This window comes from Pezoporus flaviventris, unplaced genomic scaffold (assembly GCF_033815535.1).
Source record: "Pezoporus flaviventris isolate CSIRO_AGI_PZ_B2104156 unplaced genomic scaffold, CSIRO_AGI_Pfla_v1 ptg000072l, whole genome shotgun sequence".
Classification (NCBI taxonomy): Eukaryota; Metazoa; Chordata; class Aves; order Psittaciformes; family Psittacidae; genus Pezoporus; species Pezoporus flaviventris.
In genome coordinates this window covers 1,708,671-1,727,005 of record NW_026892620.1, presented here as the reverse complement: position 1 = coordinate 1,727,005, position 18,335 = coordinate 1,708,671, and the positions used below count along the sequence as shown (strand labels likewise).

The 18,335-nt window shown below is 42.5% G+C and overlaps 1 protein-coding gene across 1 annotated transcript in view; it reads right to left on the bottom strand.

The window, feature by feature from the left end:
- SH3RF3 (SH3 domain containing ring finger 3) overlaps positions 1–18,335 on the bottom strand; it is a 250,219-nt gene that overhangs the window by 90,322 nt on the left and 141,562 nt on the right. Inside the window, exon 2 of the mRNA XM_061472665.1 lies at positions 5,497–5,772. Within this exon, the coding sequence (XP_061328649.1) occupies positions 5,497–5,772 (276 nt within the window). The remainder of the gene's footprint in view (positions 1–5,496; positions 5,773–18,335) is intronic.

Here is an 18,335-nt window from a genome sequence, read left to right as displayed (position 1 = left end):
TTTTGAACATGTGCACTTCAAAATAGTTTAAATGTTTCCTTTAAATTATTCATCTGAATGAGCCATTAGGGGAAAAGCTCAGAGAAACAGCCACAGACTGAGTCCTTCAGCTATTTATTGCAGCTGGAAGGATGCAAAAAGAATTTGTGCATTTAATTTCCTGAAGAAACAGATAGCATTCCTTTCCAAAGCCCTGTCTCCACAGACCATATTTGATCTTGTGTAAAGAGCTGACAGTATTACATCTCTGTGAAGTTTCCACATGCTCTTACAAAAGACTGATTATCATAAGTTTAGAATCTAGGTAAAGGGGGTAAATGAGGAAAATAAAGGACTGCATCACTTCAAGAACCTGCTATGAGTGTTCCTGCATTCTGTATTTGTTGTTATTTTAAAAGACTTTTTAAAAACCCCAAATGTGATGGGTCTGCATTTTCACTATATGCTTATGTATACATACATAATTCTATGTGTGTGTGTACATACATATGCATATATAAATGTATATGTGTACATACATATTTGCATATATATACACACACCTAAGAAAGTAAGAAAAAACTTAACTGTAAAACCCCAGAAGCACTCAAACAGATTTCATTAAAGGCACCATGCAATCCCATCCCTAGAGCAGGCTGGACAGACACCTGCAGAAAGGTTTATCCCACACTGATACTACTTGAGGATGGGGCAGGGAATGAGTAACCTTTGAAGATCCCATCCAATTTTACCTTCTATGGACCTATGAAATCTGGAAGCATTTCCATATGCCAATCTTAGTTCAGCTTTGCCAAGTATGGTTGTGGAATGTAGTCTTATATGAGAAAGTCAGATAGCTGCACATCTTGAGATATGCTGACATTCAAAATGTGTATCTCTGTGGGAGAGCAAAGTGCAAATCCTTGAGAACACTTTCCATTACAGAATTCAACTTGCAGAAGGGTGCTGAAAATCTCCACGAATTACAGCAAATCCCCAAACATCTTCTGAAATTCTTTATTAATAGGAAGTTTCTTTGAATTTACAGCCTACAACATCATTCTATACACAGTGCTGGTGAAAGCTTCAACATGAACTATTTTAGTACCTTAAATTAGTTGGATAGCCGTGCTACTTATAAATTCCTAGAAAGGTTCCCAAAAGGATCATGAATAGTAAAGAGACACAGATCTCTTGCCATACTACTTCAACTTTCTGAACTTCACTATTTCACATGTACTAAATTGATTTCCAGGCAGCACAAAGGAATCCAAACCTCAAATCTCACTTCAAAAGCCAATGGTATCCTCTGAAGTTTGACAAAGATGCCTCATGCTCTTTTTATGCCTGTTGCTAAAGTCTCTAATTATTTGCTCTCTCGTACTTGCTCAAGTCTTTCACTATTCATCAGGACTGGGCAGCCTTGCGACAGGCAGGTAGGACCTGCAGTTCCAGTTTATAACCATTATCAGAAAGGAAGTCAAAGATAAATCACTTAAAAAGCAATCTGATTGACGGAGAAATGAACCCTTGTGCTGAGAAAACAACACAAAATTGTGCCCAATAACAGTCATGATTCACAACCTGATTTTTACTGTAGTCATTAATGGCCATTAAGGAAGCAGTACAAAGCAGATGTGCCTGCTATTCAGCAGAGATAACAACTCCATCTAGAACACTGGGGAGATCTCAGAGATGGCAGGATGGCACTGCGCGGTGCTCAGTGTGCCCAGCTACAACACTTGCCAGCTGGCGTGAGAATCCGAGTTGCCAGTTACTGCCTGGACGGTCCCTCTGTGAACACCAAATGCTGTTGGAATTGAGTCCTAAGGGACTAGGATGCCGCTTCGCAGCCGGGAACCAGTATTGCATATGATGGCTCCCAGACTAGCACACTGCCTGTCAAACACCGCTGTGAGCTGGGAATGGAAGTGTTGGAAAATGGACAAAATAGATGACTTTATTAAAAATGTGATGAACAATAAAGCGTGGCAAACAGTTGATGCTACCTTGACAAGTTTGAGACTCATCTACTACATGAACTCATGCGAAGGGTGATCAAACACCAAAACAAAACTGAGCTGAATCTGGACTCAGTCTAAGGCCGCAGTACCTACGCAAACAATATCATTACTCGAGATTTGCACTGCTATAGCTGAAGGCAGAGTCCTCTTGCACATGGCTTGTACCAGACATTACATAGACCAAAGAATGATTATTTTAAAATTATTTTTTGCAGAGACAGCAGGAGCGCAGGCACATAGTGTGGTACCACATAAGAAGGAGACATTAGAAAGCTGAGGTAACTGAGTATATCCCAAGGGCATTCAATGAGACTCTCGAGGCCACATGCTGACTGCAACCATGCAGGTGAACACCAGGAGTAATGTTTCTGAAGCTACTGGAGTTAAACTGGTGCAAAGGTGACACAAGGCTGGAGTCAAGTTGCTACAGAAAGCAAAACAACTGCTAACTGCCCGGTTTGCCTGATTGCTGCTGAACACTGAAGGAAAACACGTTAAGTCACAGATCTGATATGTTTCATCTCCTTGTAGCCACTGCAGAGGAGGGAACAGTGGTGGGACCCTCTCCCTGTACAGATAGTTTATTTAAGAGGAGCAGGTAGGGGGAGCAGTCCACAGGAGAATGACAAGTATGAGGGTTTTTTTGTTGCACTGGCTACTCAAGATAGAGGTTTCTCTGTCCCTCCTGATTTGATACTTACACATACAAAAGTATTAAATTTGATTTATCTTTGGCCTTTATCTGGAGAGTGTTGTGTCTACAGGAGATGAAAATGGGTAAGTGGCAGAAGCCCTCGGCACCACTGCTCATGAAGATGAGTGTAAAGCAGACTTCATTTCCTTGCAATCCACCTCTGGAACAACAGGGCATTTTAACTTGGAAAAAAAGATCAAAAAACAGCCTAGCAAGAGGAAATCCCAAATAACCTTCCTTTGCTTTCTTTTACTGACCTGACATATTCTGACTGCATTGTAAGAAAGGGGATGGGAAAAAGCAAAAAAGTCCAGCAAAAAGAACAAGAAAACATAATGATAAAGTCCCTATGTTCAACTTCCCTTCTTGTCATTTCTTTTCAGAGGAAAGGTCTTCTTTATTATATATTTATAAGTAAAATCCAATTACAAGTGTCTGGTAGAGTAAAATGAGTTGCAGGAGGATGCAAATAGATTACACTAGTTTGTATGAAAGGTATGCTGATGCAACCCCTCTACCTGAGGAAAGAATAAATAGAGTAAATGAAATTGCAATCAGGTGCAGCATTTTCAGATATTCAAATGATTACTATTGTTCCAAGTGACAAATCACATCTACAGCAATGCAGGGCTCATGACTCTGTGCAGAGGAACTGACTGCATGAGCAGATGATCTAAAATCTGGGCTAAACAGGAACCTTCATCAGTGCAGGTGACAGCTAAAATTAGCACTGAGAAAACTGATGAAAACGTGACAGTAAAGTCCCAAGATGAAAAATAGATTATTCACTGTCAGAGAGAACAATAGGGAAGACATAAAACCAGTTACAAGGTGACAGTGTGTGCAGTGGAAGGAGCTAAAGAGAAAATAGCAGTAGAGGAGAAACCAAACCCCCTCAGGGAAAACACAGTCATTGGGGATAAAAGGATGCAGACAGTAACAAGGGGTGAAGAAAAGGAAAATTGAGGGATTGAGAGTAGAGCTATACAGCAGAAAGAAATGCTCCATGTGAGAACGGCATTGGACAGCCAAGAAAATGAGAAGTATCGTTGTACAAAATCAGTTATTATGAAGGAGGTGTACTAATATACGGCACCAAATAAATCAAATGCAGAAGTGTCTACGAAAGGATCCGTTTTAACAAAAAAGTCCACACTGCCTGCCATAGCCATTAAGTTTCTTAGACTGCGCAAGCAATGAATACCTTAAGCAGACAAGGAAGATTCAGAGAAGCCATCATTGTACCTCTGGGCAAGCAATGAGGAGAACAGCAAGCCAGCAAATACATATTCACTGATAGGATCTCAAAGGTAACTTCTGGCCAACTTTCTGTAAGTGCATGGCTGCTACTTCTCACTAAGCAGCCCACTTTCTTTCAGAGATTCACAGCTCCAGGGAGGCTGGGTAGTCACAGGGTTTGCAGTGTTTGCTATCAAACGTTTTGCTTGCTATGGCTCAAAAGTGCTTATGAGTCTTTTGTTAAATAAATATGAGAAAGCATACATTCTAGGAAATTGTGTTCTGCAGAGAAACGTGTGAGTGAAAAAGATGTTACATTTGGTGAGAAAATTATATGCTGCAAGTAATTCATTCAGCTATAATAAGCAGCCTCAAAAGAGGAGGTCAGTAAAATCCTGGTGAAGGATATTTTTATCACCTATTTTATATTCATTTTGAACATAACTGTTATTACTTTATGTGATGCTACAACAACCACAGACAGCTGAAATAAAACAGAAAATGACAATGAACAGGTTCTCCATGGCATTCAGTGCCATAAATTAACATCAAGGGAATGCTTTATTTTACTGTGGGCTTCTTGTTAGCCATGAAGCCCATCTAAGGTCAACACAAATTCTAGGAAGGGGAGAGGAAGACAGAAAGCAGATGGGGAGGTGGGGGAGAAAGGCTAAATGTGACATTTTAAATCCAAAGAAAATTACAATACCTCATTTTTCTCTCATTCCAACTGGAATTTATTACACATTTTGTTTTTTAAAAAAATACTGTTTTTTAATGTCTGTCTTTCAGTGTCTTCATGTCTTTAAAATAGGAAATAACTGTCACATATTATAATAGCGTATTTCAACTGCTAATTGGTAGATGGTATGATGCAATACATATTTTGAAGCTGAATGGCATTTTAAAACACTGTAACATCTGATTCAATAAGGAACATTAAAAGACACTTTTCCATTAGTTTTTTTTTTTAAATTTAGTTGCTCTTATATAACATTCCAATGCAGATGAAATGTATGCTTTCTTAAAAGAAAATGTTCTCAGAAACTGTGTAGCCAGTTCTACTTGTTTAGTTTCATTGGGTTTGTACTGATCTTGATGTATATGGTACAAGTTATCTAACTGGCTTCTCCTTTAGACAAATGGGAGCAATCTCCCAATGATGCTAATACAGGACTTGCCATGTTAGGAAGATTTATGCCCACCCAGTCCCACAGCACAGCTGGTGGGTGGGACATTGCAGGGCCACCAAGCAAGCTCTGGAGAAGTCAATGTCCAAGTAAGGGGACATCCCACTTAATAAAGGATGTCACCCTTGTCCCTGAGCTCAGGAACTTTAGTTTTCTCATACAAGAAACAGGTTGGAAGAAGTAAACGAAGAGCAGGGGGTCTCTGGTCAGAGCTGCCCAGGGCAGCCAGGCAGATGTTCCAGTGGTCTCAGCACCACTGTGCTCCAGACTCAGACACTGCTCCATCGGTCCCTATAGAAGCACCTTTCTAAACTTTAGGAAAAAAAACCAATACAAAAAAAAAGAATACAAAAAAAAAGAAATCCTCTACCTTGGTGAAGGTCAGGCAATCCTTGTCTTGATCTTTATCCTTTATTTCAAAGTCGTAAAGTGCTTTGCCCTGAGGTGGAGCTTGTGGGAGGGGCTTGATACACTGGATGTAGCTGGCAGGGAAGAAGCCATGGTTCCCATTGAGCTCCCCATGGTACCAGTTCTCGTCCACCTTCCGCCGCAGTATGATGATGTCCCCCTTGTTAAACTTGAGGTCACCAGGCTCTTTTCCTTCATACGTGTAGAGAGCTTTGCCATAGGGAAGCTGAGAAACACTCTGCAGAAACAAAACAAACAACGTCTTTAAGAAAGCTTGAGCCAGCACCAATTGCGTTCTTAAAGCCACTTTCAACTAGAAGCAAACTGATCATCCATGACCACATTACCCCAATGACTGTGGATGACTGCTACATAATGCTATACCCTGGATCTCACAGGAAAACTAGGATGCGTGTGATGGTAAGATCTAGAAGCTAAGCATGTTAACATCAGTGCAGGCACTGCAGTTCTCTTGAAGCTCAGCTGAAACTCACGGTACCTCTTACACCATCAAGCGGCATCTAATAATTTGCAAAATATCCTATGTAAGCAGGACTACATGTTTAAACAAGTAAAACTTGTTTAAATATTAGACGTAAAATATTAGACGTTTCGATGCTCAGGGTTGCTTTTGTTTCTGAGGCTCAGAAGATAAGACAAAACAACCTTGAAGATTCCTGTGGCTCTAAAAATTGGCAAATGGAAAATTTTTCATTGTCATTGAGCAAGTCCAAACATTTCTGAGTTTGAAGCTTTTAGTCCAGCTTTTGATGCTGTAACCAAATACTCTTTCAAAAAATCCCCAAGTCTCATGCTGGTCACTGAGGGCTACTGTAAACAGTTATAATATTCTTTATTGCTTATGTATTAATGTCCCTGTGGAAAATCGGAATAGGCAGAATGCTTCAAATCCTTCTTTTAGAACTAAAAAGAGCTCTGAGGCTTTCACTCTCATTAAAGGAAAGAAACAAACTTAAAAAATAAAATCACAGCACAAGAGCAAAAACCCTAAAAAGTTAATGTTTGGTGTAATAGAAAAGAGAAATCTATTTGGTGGAAACTACTTGACCGTGAAGACTTCTTCCCAGATTCCACCTTGGGCTGGTGCAAGATTATCAATCACATGAACGATTTCTTGGTGGAAGAAACAGTTTATGCAGCCCTCTCTGGGTATTTGCTCGCCTTCCTCTTGCAGAATCCCACAGAGCAGGGTTAACTGTGCTGGACACAGCTGCCTGCTGCTTTGGTCCTATAATAGCAATTTATTCCCTAACGGGGAAGAACAGGTGTATCATTGCATTATCTTAAGCCATTTTTTATGTTATTTAGCCTGAGCTAAGAGTCAGCTTCCAAGTGTCAGTGCAAATATGTATCAGCACATGCCACAGGAGATGTTAAAGGGGTTCTGCAAAGTCAACCTTTCATAAGAGCATTTTTTCAGAGGTGTATTTATAAAAATGACAGTTTTCTGTGGCATATATATGCCTCTGAGTAGTTTGTTCCCTGCTCTGTACACTGGTTGTCAGTGGGGTGTCCTATAGGGACAATGAAAAAGTAAGGCTATGTTTAATAAAACACCCTGATATTCCCCCTGGTGTTTCTTATATCTGTATTTCTGGATGACATTCCTCTGCACAAGGATAGCACTTGGATGCTTTCCGAAGGGAGACAGTGGAGTGGCCCAACAGAAACACTCAATTTCCCCACCCCAGCCAGAAAATGAGATGTTGGGATGACTTTTTATAGTATTTGTTAATGCAACAAGCAGAGCATTTTCTGACCCCAATGGGTGCACTAAATTGACCTGCTCTGGTAGGGCAGGGTTTATGTTCTTACACCTGCATCTTTCTTCAGGAGGAGGAGAAGCACCAGCCCATGGCCTCTGGCTGCCTCAGGGTGCCTGATGATCACTGCAGCAGGCAGATACCATGCTGCCCCATAAGTTGGTTTCTTGAGTGCACCTTCACATACAGGCATTAACTTACTCATTTTATTAGGAATGGCTTTAGTAGCTGTGCAGGCCTTGGAAAGCATGTGCAAGAGATCTTCTTGCCTATGCCACAGAGTAAAGAAGGCAGTCAAACAGGCACAGCTTTACAGAGCTGTGTTGTCTGGATGGGTATTTAATTTCATTCAGATGTGTCCCCAGGTCTTGGTTTTCTCATTACCAATTTACAGTTTCTCTTTTTTCTCTGTATTCTTTTGGATTTGGCTGTATCTGAAGGAAGGTACCCAGACAAAGACCAGTCTTTTGGAAGCACCTTCACATGTAACAAAGAGAAGCATAAAAGCAAAACAGAAAATCAACAGCCAACTAACAAAGCATGCCCCAAAGAGTCTCTGCCAAACCAGCGGCAGCATCCTACTGACATTTTTCTCTCTGCCAGGATGGTTATTTCCCTTGACACCAAAGCTTTGCTCCTCTGCCTGGCATTTTAAAGATGAAACAGTCTCCTTAGGTAAGGCATAGATTGCATTATTGCATTACCTATTTGAAACTAGAAAGAAAAAAAAAAAAAGGAAAAAGCTGAAAGACTTGTAGTAATTTAGAAATAAAAGATGAATTACTTTAACTCATGCTGAGAGAAGACAATTTATCAAACTCCGATTAAGACTTCTGCCAGGTGCACACTCAACCACTGCTGATACAGGCACATGCCTGGCAAGCAAGCTCTGTATCACTTATCCTAGACCAGGCATTACTATTCCCAAGATCTCTGTAGCAGTTCAAGGTCAGACCACTTTCTTTACTTTTTAACCACTTTCTCTTCCCAAGTCTTATTTTACTGTGTAAAGAGTCAACAGCCCCAGAGCTACAGAAAAAAAAAAGGTATTTTATTCAGTCTCACACATCATCAATGAAATTCTTATGCATCACATGCTGGGCTTTTATTACTAATTAATTGAGCTGGCTAGAAGGTGGCTCAGGTGCCTCTTTACACTTGCACCTGATGAAAATGCAGACTAGCTGCAGGACACAAATTTTTGTTTGAAATCTTGCATTGCTTTATTTGGAGACCCTAATGTGGCACCCCAGGGAATCTGCAGTTTAGGTGTTTGTGTTCCTATTCTCTTTAATGGGCACAGTTACTGGGAACTGTCCTACACAGAGAAGATCTGAGCATGAGGTGTTTAAACTATAAATGCCAGTGGGAAGGTGCTTCCAAAATGAATTGTTTCAATTATCAGCCTCAGCTTTTCTAATTCTGAGCCACAGCTTTTCAACTAAAAAGTCTGTAGAAGCGTTTTTAAAAATGAACATGTTGTTTAGAGGAGAAGACACCCTCCGATTGAAAATCCACTGTAACTGAAGCATTTACCAGCCTTTCTGTAAGGCCAGAAGTACACATTTTCATACAAGCATTCCAGATAAAGCTTTCATTTACTGTGGTTGAGGCAGAGGTAAAGCACAGAGTCCTCTAACCCTTTACAAATGAAGCTACTTTTCCCATTCTAAAGCTCTAAATATCTATTCCAATCAACCAAAGAGACAAACTCGACACCACAATTACAAAAATCTCACAAAATAAACTCTTGAAGTTTCCTTGCTGATGTTTTCTGGCCAAAAGGTCCAGCTTTCAGTGGACTTCCAGTGGTCAGAGTATATTAATGAATCCTGGTTTCTAAGAAGCACATTTCAGAAAGCTTCCAAACATTGTTCTTGCTTTTGTTTAATCCATAATTGAGAAACAAATCAGATTCAGAAAAATCTTCTTAACTGCACCTGAAGGGAGGGAGCATTAAGTAATGTAAGGAAAATTATCACTGCTGCTGTTTGTTAGTTGTAATCTTACTCCCCATAATGTGAAGTAATTCTTAGAAATCTTATGATCCTGTGATTATCTCGCTTTTTGCCAAATATTTGTGCAGTGCAATTCTGGCCTCATCACCCCCCTTTTCTTCACTTGACTCCCCAGTTCAAAGGGAAAGGAATCACCCAGGACTGATCTCAACTCACGCGAAAACCCCAAGCTCTTCTGGGGAGCATGCCCTTTCCATTTCCTGTTCATAATCCCTTCCACCCCCCCCCACCCCCCCCCGGGGCACTATCCGACTTCCTCTCAGCAATTTCTTCCACGTAATGGCATTTCAATCAGACATCATCATCTTCAGCATGCCCAGGATGTCCTTACAAAATCTTCTAATCTAAAACAGGCTGCAAAGTGTCAACTAAGAGATCAGGCTAAAGAAAAGCAGAGGCAGGCAATGGTTTTGGTGGACGGCAGTGATAAGCACACAGAGATGTCCCTCCAGTAACTGCAGGATTGCTTGCACCTTCCTTTTGCTCCCTGCTTCAGCAAAGCAAACCCTCCTTACCCCTCCTCTGCCACTCCTGTACTGGGGCACCACTGCAGCACCTCTGAGCCACCATACCACCCCCTGCCATTCACTTCATCCCCTGCTCCTCAGCCAAAGCCCCTTCTCAGCCTTGGGCCCCATCCTGGAGTCTTCTGCAAAGCTATGTCCCAGGAGCAAAACTTCCTTTCCCAGCCTGGCCTCAGCAGAATCGTGCTCCTCCTCCCTCCATGGTGACCAGCTCCACGATGGCCACCTTCCACTCAGGACCAAACCCAGGGCAGCCTGACTGCCCCAACAGGAGCTCAGCAGAGACCACCACCCCACTACCGCCCTCCAAGCCATCTCTTGACCTGAGATCCTGCTCTGAGGGACGTTGCCATAACCTCCCTCCCCAGCTGTCATGAAATCTGGTCGGACATAATGCAGGCGGCTGCAAAATTAAACAGCCTCTACATCTGACTGTATCAAGAAATCAATTTTCCCTGTTGATTTATTGTTAGGTTAACTGGAATTTGCCTGTGATGTGTATTAGATTCCAAAACTCCACGTGGGTGTGTACAGAAATGAAGAATGTAAGAAAGAAAGGAAGGAAGGGATGAAGTCACAGTCAATGGCTATGGCCAGTTTCTTTTTCCTGCCAGCAAATGTGCGTTGGCACAATGCTGAATACTGCCAAAGGTTTCTTTTTGATTTGAGCAATCAATACTGACATAAAAGCCTGAAGCCTTAATATGCTGACACCACCCCCACCACCCCCCCCCGCAAAAGACTCAGTAACATGTTGGCAACTCAATCATTCTGCATTTGTGTTTCAGCAATGTCAAATGGCAGTAGTTAAGCAGAAACCTGCTGGCAAATTGACAAACAACAGCCGTGAAGCAATCAAGTGGCAAAGCTGGAGAATTTTTCATTACATATCCTGAAAAACAAAAGGAGGGGAAGAAAGCCCAGCCCAAACATACTTGTTTCCAATAAACTCTCCCAGTAGAAAGCTTTGTAGAGAGTGAACTGTACAGGTAGAGTAGGCCTCAAGTTTTCAAAAGTTATGGAAAAGAGGCATTTTTGCAGTATGTTTGAAAGCAACTCAAGCTCCAGCATGGGTCAAAGCCAGCTTCTGCGTGTGATACTTGAAGGAGGTCACTACTTAGAAAAGGGCCTGATGCTTGCCTGAAATACTGTGTGGGTACCTAAACCCTGTGCTTTTCCTACTTTACGCTGTTTGGAAAAGGAAAAGAAAAGCTTCCCCAAGCAGCCAATTTTTCCTGCGAGAGCAGACACAGCCTGGATGTCTAAGATAACTGTGCCTTCAATTTGTGTCTGTATGAGCTATGGAGGGTGTTCACCCAAGAGAACATGAGAGCCCCATGTGCAAAATCATCAGAGGCTGGCCAGATTTGCTGGCTCACAAACACACAGGAGAAAAGTCCAAGTCTATTCCTTGACATCAGTACATTGCATTATATAAGAAATAAAACACATGGGGGCAAGTCCTGCAGCTACTAAACCCAGACAGAAAAGCCTTCTATCTACCAACCTTTCTATCAAACCAAGCTTATGTTCAGATTCCTGAAACCCAAGAAACCTCCTGAGGCTTCAGCTACAACTTGTCTCTGTAATAGCAGAGCAAAAGATTGGTTTTCTGCCGTGTGAAAGCCACGTTAATGCTGAAGGGTAATTTCCCTTGCTGAAGCTCTTGCCTCCTGAAGCTCAAGCTGTGTAAAGAAGGGAAACCTCAGCCTCTTTGTTGCAAGGGCTTCCCCTGCATGGGGGAATTCCCTGCGAGAGGCAGGTGTGATGCTACCCTCAGCTGACCCCTGTTTCAGGGGTTGAACTCCTTCCTTCCACTTCATGGGTCTTGTTCATAGTCAGAGCCAGAGGTGAAGCAGGAATGGACAGAGTCAAATAGCCTCAGAACACACTGCTGGAGCAGCCTGATAAGAGCACTACTAGATAGAGTAATTTATGGGGACTTTTTAAACTGTACTTCAGTGATTTTAGCAAAACACACTGGCAAGTTGCTTGTTGCAGTTCTTCAAATTTCTCCAACATCTCCATATCCCCCACTCTCCAAATACGTATCTGAAGAGTCTGCTCCTCTGAATGAGAGAATACACACTTATCTCCTTCATGAAGTGCTATCAAGTGTAAACATCCAAAGCAAATCAAAAGTCAATAAAGAAGAAAAGACACAGAAAGGAAAACATAATAAAAAGCATGCACATCTCAGCTGTAAACCATAATTATAGACAAACTATTCCTATAGCATAAATAATAATTAAAACACATATTGTTAATTTTTGGCTTCATTACTCTGAAGCATCACACATTACTCTGAATCTCCCAGTCTACACAAGCAAAGATTCAGTGGCAACACATGGGACTGCATTTACATCTTCCAACTAGTAGGCATCTCCCCATGAGCAGGGTGGGCAGCACTTCAGCATATGGTTTCCTGCCATCCATAACAGCTTTGCAGAAATCACAGCAGCTGTGTTAGAAAGGACAGGGGTTGCCTGGCAGAGCATCCATCAGCAGGACTGCTGAGGAGATGCGCTGCTCCAGGCATCTCGGTCATCAAAAGCACCCATTCAAATCAGCTGAGAGCAACTTAAATCCTAAGTGTGAAACCACTGCTCATATCCTTGTGGGATGGAAAAGTGGAAGTCAATCTGGTGTTCAGAGTAGTCAGGGGTAAGCACAACAGGCAGCTCAGTCATGGTAGGGTAGGCTTGGACATGACATGATGGGCAGCAGGGGCTGTGACTCTCCCCTTGCTCCTTGCCATCCAACTCGCTACAGTCACTCTCGATTTAACATCTTTCAAGAGCAACTCATCTTAAATCACCAGCAGTGCTTAAACCACATCTCAGTGATCCATAGGAAGCGAGAGAGCACACTTGCATGTGCAATGAGCAGAAGAAACAAGGGGCTGGGCAAGCTTTAGCCAGTGCAGTTTTACAAACGTATACCACCATAAGATCTGTGTCCTGAGGAGATTTTAGCAGCTTCTGTTCTCAAGGGGAACTTTCAGGCTGACAGATCATAAATCACCATTATACCTCACAGCAAAACCTCTTAAAAAGCGGTTTGTCTTCCATGTAAGATGGTTTGTCTTCCATTCAGCCATTCAGAAGCACTATCGCCCCCAGATCACCTGGCGTGACAGATCACGATGGTGACACTGCAGCAGTTGCTTTCACAGAAAGCTAATAATAGGAAAACTAATCAAAGAGAATCTAATTCTGCACAAAGCAGCAAAGACAAAAACCAGCAATGTGCTATTAGTCAGCTCTGTGAGAACCATCAGTTAAAAGCCTGAAAAATCAGTTTGCAGATACAACCTTTTTGAAATCAACTTTGAGAATAAAAGTAGTCAAGCCAACAATAAGAATGGCACCCTGAAGAATGAAAACTGAACATAACCCTTTACACATCCTGGAAAGTGTCATGCTTATTTGCAGTGTCACGGAAGTAGCAATTAATGACAATGAAAATAAAAATTCTTAACCAAAGCTCTACTGCCTTATTTAACTAGGGAATTGGACATAATGGCTAGGCCCTGATCCTGGCCGATGGTGCTGCAGAGGGCTTCAGTCCCTTGTTACACCTGAGGACATGTGCAGACAACACTCACTTGACCTGTGCACAGCTACTACCTGTGTGAAATGCTTCTCTGAAACTGTTTTGAGGTGCTAGGATGTCTTGGGAACACTTCTATGTGTTCCGAAGAGGTGGTCCTTTTTATAAATGGAGAGGAAGTGCCCAAACAGCTCAGGAGACTATATGCCATTTCCAGAATTGACTCTTGCTATTAGCAATAAGATACTATGGGAATATCTCAGCAGACGGAGACAAAACGAAGATGAGCAGGGACGGCATCGTCCCAGTGAACTGCATTGCTCCCCAAAGAACAGGAAACAACGATGTTCATCACCCCAGAAGAGGAAAGGATGCTGTTAATCCTCTTCAGATGTGGGTGTACAAGCTGCTCTTTAAAGAGAACAGCATCTCTTGAGGTTATTTTGTAGTTTATATGGCAAAATTGCATTTTACCTTATAAGGTCCATCTTTGTACACACCAAGATTAAAGAATGTTTCAAACATTCCCTTGGCAAATGCAGTTGGTAGAAAGAAACAGCAGGCTTTCCACTACAACGTTTGTCACATAAGTATGTTTGGGACTCTTTGCTTTACCAGAATAAGAGCTCAGTTCTACAGTCCAACACTGTTTCCCTTAGGAAGTTTAAAAACTTGAATGTAAGATCATCAGATCATCCCATGCTGAGCTCATCCGATCTCGTAATCACAGCTAAAATAGCTTCACACTTTCTGCACATCTCACGCTGCTTCAGCCCATCACTCAGTATCTATCAATATTTACACATTCAAAGATCTCTTTTTCCTAGCAACACGTCATTTAAAGTTAAGAATTCTCAAACTACATGCACTCCTATTAAACAACACGTGATTTCCAGGGTGAGGTTCAATTTCTAGCAGTGAATTAACAGTTATCGCTGCCCAGAGAATCCATGGGTAACACCAGCCAGCTGTTTAACCACGTCAGCACAAAGCCCCTCATGTTCTGCAAAACCCAAAAGCTTCCAGACTCTCAGCTCTTTAATAAGTGGTAATGTCAACACACTGCTGGCATTGTAGATCAAATTCTGATTTCAGTTATACTGCTTTAATCCAGTTAATCTTGATGAAGCGGTGTGGATGTATAGAAAAATTTCTGCACAATACAGAGCTTTATTTTACAAGTAATCTCATCTGAAACAAAACTGAATGGCTGGCAGCCTTCACCAAGGAAAATAGTTATTGATCTCTCATGTGCTGGCCGTACCTTTACAAAGCCTAGGTATGCTCTGAGAATCTGTCTGTCCTTCACTTTTCAAGCAGAAACAGCCACTAGATCCTAATGGCTAAATCTTACCCTTACAATCCTGTGCAGGGGTCCTGGTGAAAGGCCCAGCAGCTAGACACAGACATTTCAGAGCAGAAGCTGGTCTACAAAAAGTCCCAACCAATAGCTGAGAGGAATTCTAACCCAAGTATGCAACGTGGCTTCTCCAGAAACCACCAGACAAAATATGCCTCAACTGCCTGCCTTGCAAAGGCAAGGGCCACTGAAGACATCCTGAGTGAGGGCTTCAGGATGCCGCTTGAGCAGTTCAAGAGGGAAAGCAAACTTGGCTACATTTACCCGGTCGAGAGCCACAAATAGAGGCATGCTATAAAACAAAGAGGAGCTCCCTCAAGGCTATGGAGAAACACAAAACAAAATCTTATATTCAAGGCACGACGGCAGCTATATATTTAAGGTCGCCTTGTGCTCTCCATTCAAAGTGTGTCTTAAATCCTTTAAATAAACATTTAGTCTCCCACTGATTACTCCCCAGACAACACTGCTTCGGTCAGGACCACAGCTTGGTTTTCCCAGCTGCCTGCCAGAACCCAATCCTTGCTCATTTTTTTTTTGGTAAAAGAAACAAGTAAAAAGTCAGCCCACTGTGCAATTTTGAAAGCCTTATGTTTTCTCAGGCTCCTTCACCTCAGCAGCATTTACAGCCCTGGAATTTTACACAATACTTTATGCTGTAGGTCACAGCAAGAAAAAAGTATATTTTGGAGAAAATACTAAAAAGCATTGCATAAAATGAATCTCCACTGTAACTGCTTCATTTCATCTTTCCTGGTGGAAGCTGACAAAGCATGGGACAGCCTGCATTTTCCAGTGGTGCCTTTGTAACTATGCTACCCAGCCCAATACCTTTGGTCTGATTTCCAGCTTTTTCACGTCTTTCTTCTTGGCTCCTTGCCTGGTGACTCAAGAGTTTCCTTAGCAGAAATCCTCTCCCACCTCCACCCCAGAAAGGAAGGGGTCCAGACCTGCTACAACTCATCAGAGCTGGGTTTCCTCCTGGCAAACACAAGGCAGGTCACAGCTCCGAGACCCTGCTTTTCCAGGACTTTTCCATTGCCATTTTTCTCTCTGAGGTGGACCACAGGGAGAGGAGAGCAGTAGAGGAAGGGTCTAGAGATGAAGCTGACCCAAAAATGGAGCGGTCGGCTGTATTTAGCATCTGGCGAAGCTCCCAGAGCTCAACAGAGGGAGCCCCACTCCAGAGAATCTTGCCGGCATTGCTAGCAGTGGAGAAGAGACTTTTTTGAAAGAAATAAATGAACACCAGGAAAATCTTTCTTCTCTCTTCTTCACACAAATATTAACTTAAAGGTTGCACAAAAGCTTCTCCCATCATTTCGATCATTGAGAATCAAGACGACCAGCAGCTGAAACAACACCAGACACTGACAGACTCAGCTCACAGGCTCCAGCACCCAATCAAAACCACTCAGAAAAATACAAAAAAATGAGGGAATTTTTTATTTACCTCTCTGAGGTGACATAGTGTTGTTCAAGGACCATGTTGGGATCACTCCTTCATATGGAAACCTGCACTTGCGGAGGAGCTGAGGGGTCTCTGAGGGTGTCAGAGTACTTCAGGGTTTGAAGGGTAAAACAGGGATGGTTTCCAGGGAGTATGGGAGAGGCAGTAGAAGAAAAATGACCGTGAAGACCCTGTGATGTGGGAATGAGATTAAAAAGTGCCCAACCAAAGAACCTGACTAGCAGTGACGGAGGCAGGGTGGCTTGTAAACTGAGACGGGCAAAGGGGTGAAGGATGAGAAGGCAGCCTGAATTCTTATTTCTGATGATGGGGAACATCTGAAATTCCTATTAAAATCCTAACACTTCTGCAAAAGATAGTGGTCGATTTGCTTGCACTGCTTTTACTATATGCTTAATGATAAATAATGTGGTGCCTAGGCAGCACCTCCTTCTGTTGTGTCATCCTCACTTCATGTGACCACAGAGCATAGTCCTGCACTATAAAACTGCAAATATCCCGTTTTCCCCTTGTCCAAAGTTTTCATAAGGCAGCTTTAAAAAACATACACGATGAGAACATCCTGAGGTGGTATTAACAGTTTCATAAGTACTATATTACCTGAACTGTGCCTTCCCTGAACTGACAGGCATTTGATAAATGCACCGTGGGCTGCATACGCAGTGGAGCTAAAGAACGTGTTTCCTTGGTAGCTCAGTTATAAACTTCAATAGGTGGATAAATTCCCATGTCACTAAAGAATATTTACAACTGAACCTTATTTATCAGCAGCATGCCCTTACCAACAGCCCACACAAATCCTGTTACACAAAAGCGGCTATGGCTCTTTTCTCATAGTTACATGGAAATTGCAGAGGTTTCTTTTGCACCGGGACAAGCTTTATAGCCAGCATTAGGAGATACTAACGTTGAAATATTCTTGGCTCAAAACGTCAGCGTGAAAGGAGTTAGCTCATCCACATCTGTGCTGTGTGAGCAGACTCCTCATCCCTTCACTGTTGGGGACCTTCTCAAGTGAGGGCACATCGGGGGTCTCCACGCTCTTGCTGTGTAAAGAAATGAACGTGACAACCTACTTGCCAGGAATTTTGAGAGATTGTTCCCCCTCCATTTGCCACAACTGGGAATATTAAAATATCTGGTATCCATTAAAAATTAAAAATCTATGCTTTTCAAATCACAGCGTTCCAGCTCTGTTTATCCAAAGTGCCCTGTAGTTGTTATTTTCCCTCCAAAAGGACCTTTTTACTCGGGACCCCTGCCCTCTCCTTGGCAGGACTGCAGACTCCTTCCCTCCCTGCACCTTGCCTCCGCTTTGTCCTCCTGTCCCGCTCCCTCGCCCCAAAACGCCTCATTAGCTACAATTTACTGACACACGCTTTCTTCACAAAGATGATTAGAAATCGCTTTCACTCCTCAGTCCTGCTGACAGGACAGACTGGCACCTTCCTGCATGTTAGCCAGCTGACTGCCAGAAGGGCTTTAATCAGCCCTGGCTTTGACAAGTGCCGGGCGGTCAGAGGCAGCCTCCCTGTACCATAAAGGTCAAAGAGCATCTCTGATGCCACGAGTCCTCATCTCCTCCATGGTGGGAAGGGTCCCCTTCGCTGAGTGCTGGCCTCCCATTAGGAGCAGTTCAGCTTCTCCCTCAGCTGGGTCAAAGCTCTGCGTGGTTTGATGTTAGGAAGCAACATCAGTTGGAGCAGACAAGGAAAACATCAAGGAAGATACAAGGCTTCATAATGCAAATTACGCTTTTATGTCATTCTCTTGAATCCCCTTTGGGGAGAGGAAAGATGATTTTCTACAGAATATGGGTCACAGTTATGCCTTAAGGATCTTTTGGCACTTTGGCTGCTCACTGACATATTACGGTGCTCCTGGGTGTCTTTTCAGGTTAATGCTTTCAAAGTGCTGTCTCTGTGCATCACCATCATCTTCATCATCATCATAATACTATTAAAACAAAATTAATTTCCTGCACCCACTCCCAGGAGTTCCTCTCAGGCTGAATTTAATTGATGCTTCCTCCCGCACTCTGAGGGATGATTAAAATAAATTCTACGCATGTTTGGAAGCACCTCGGATTTCA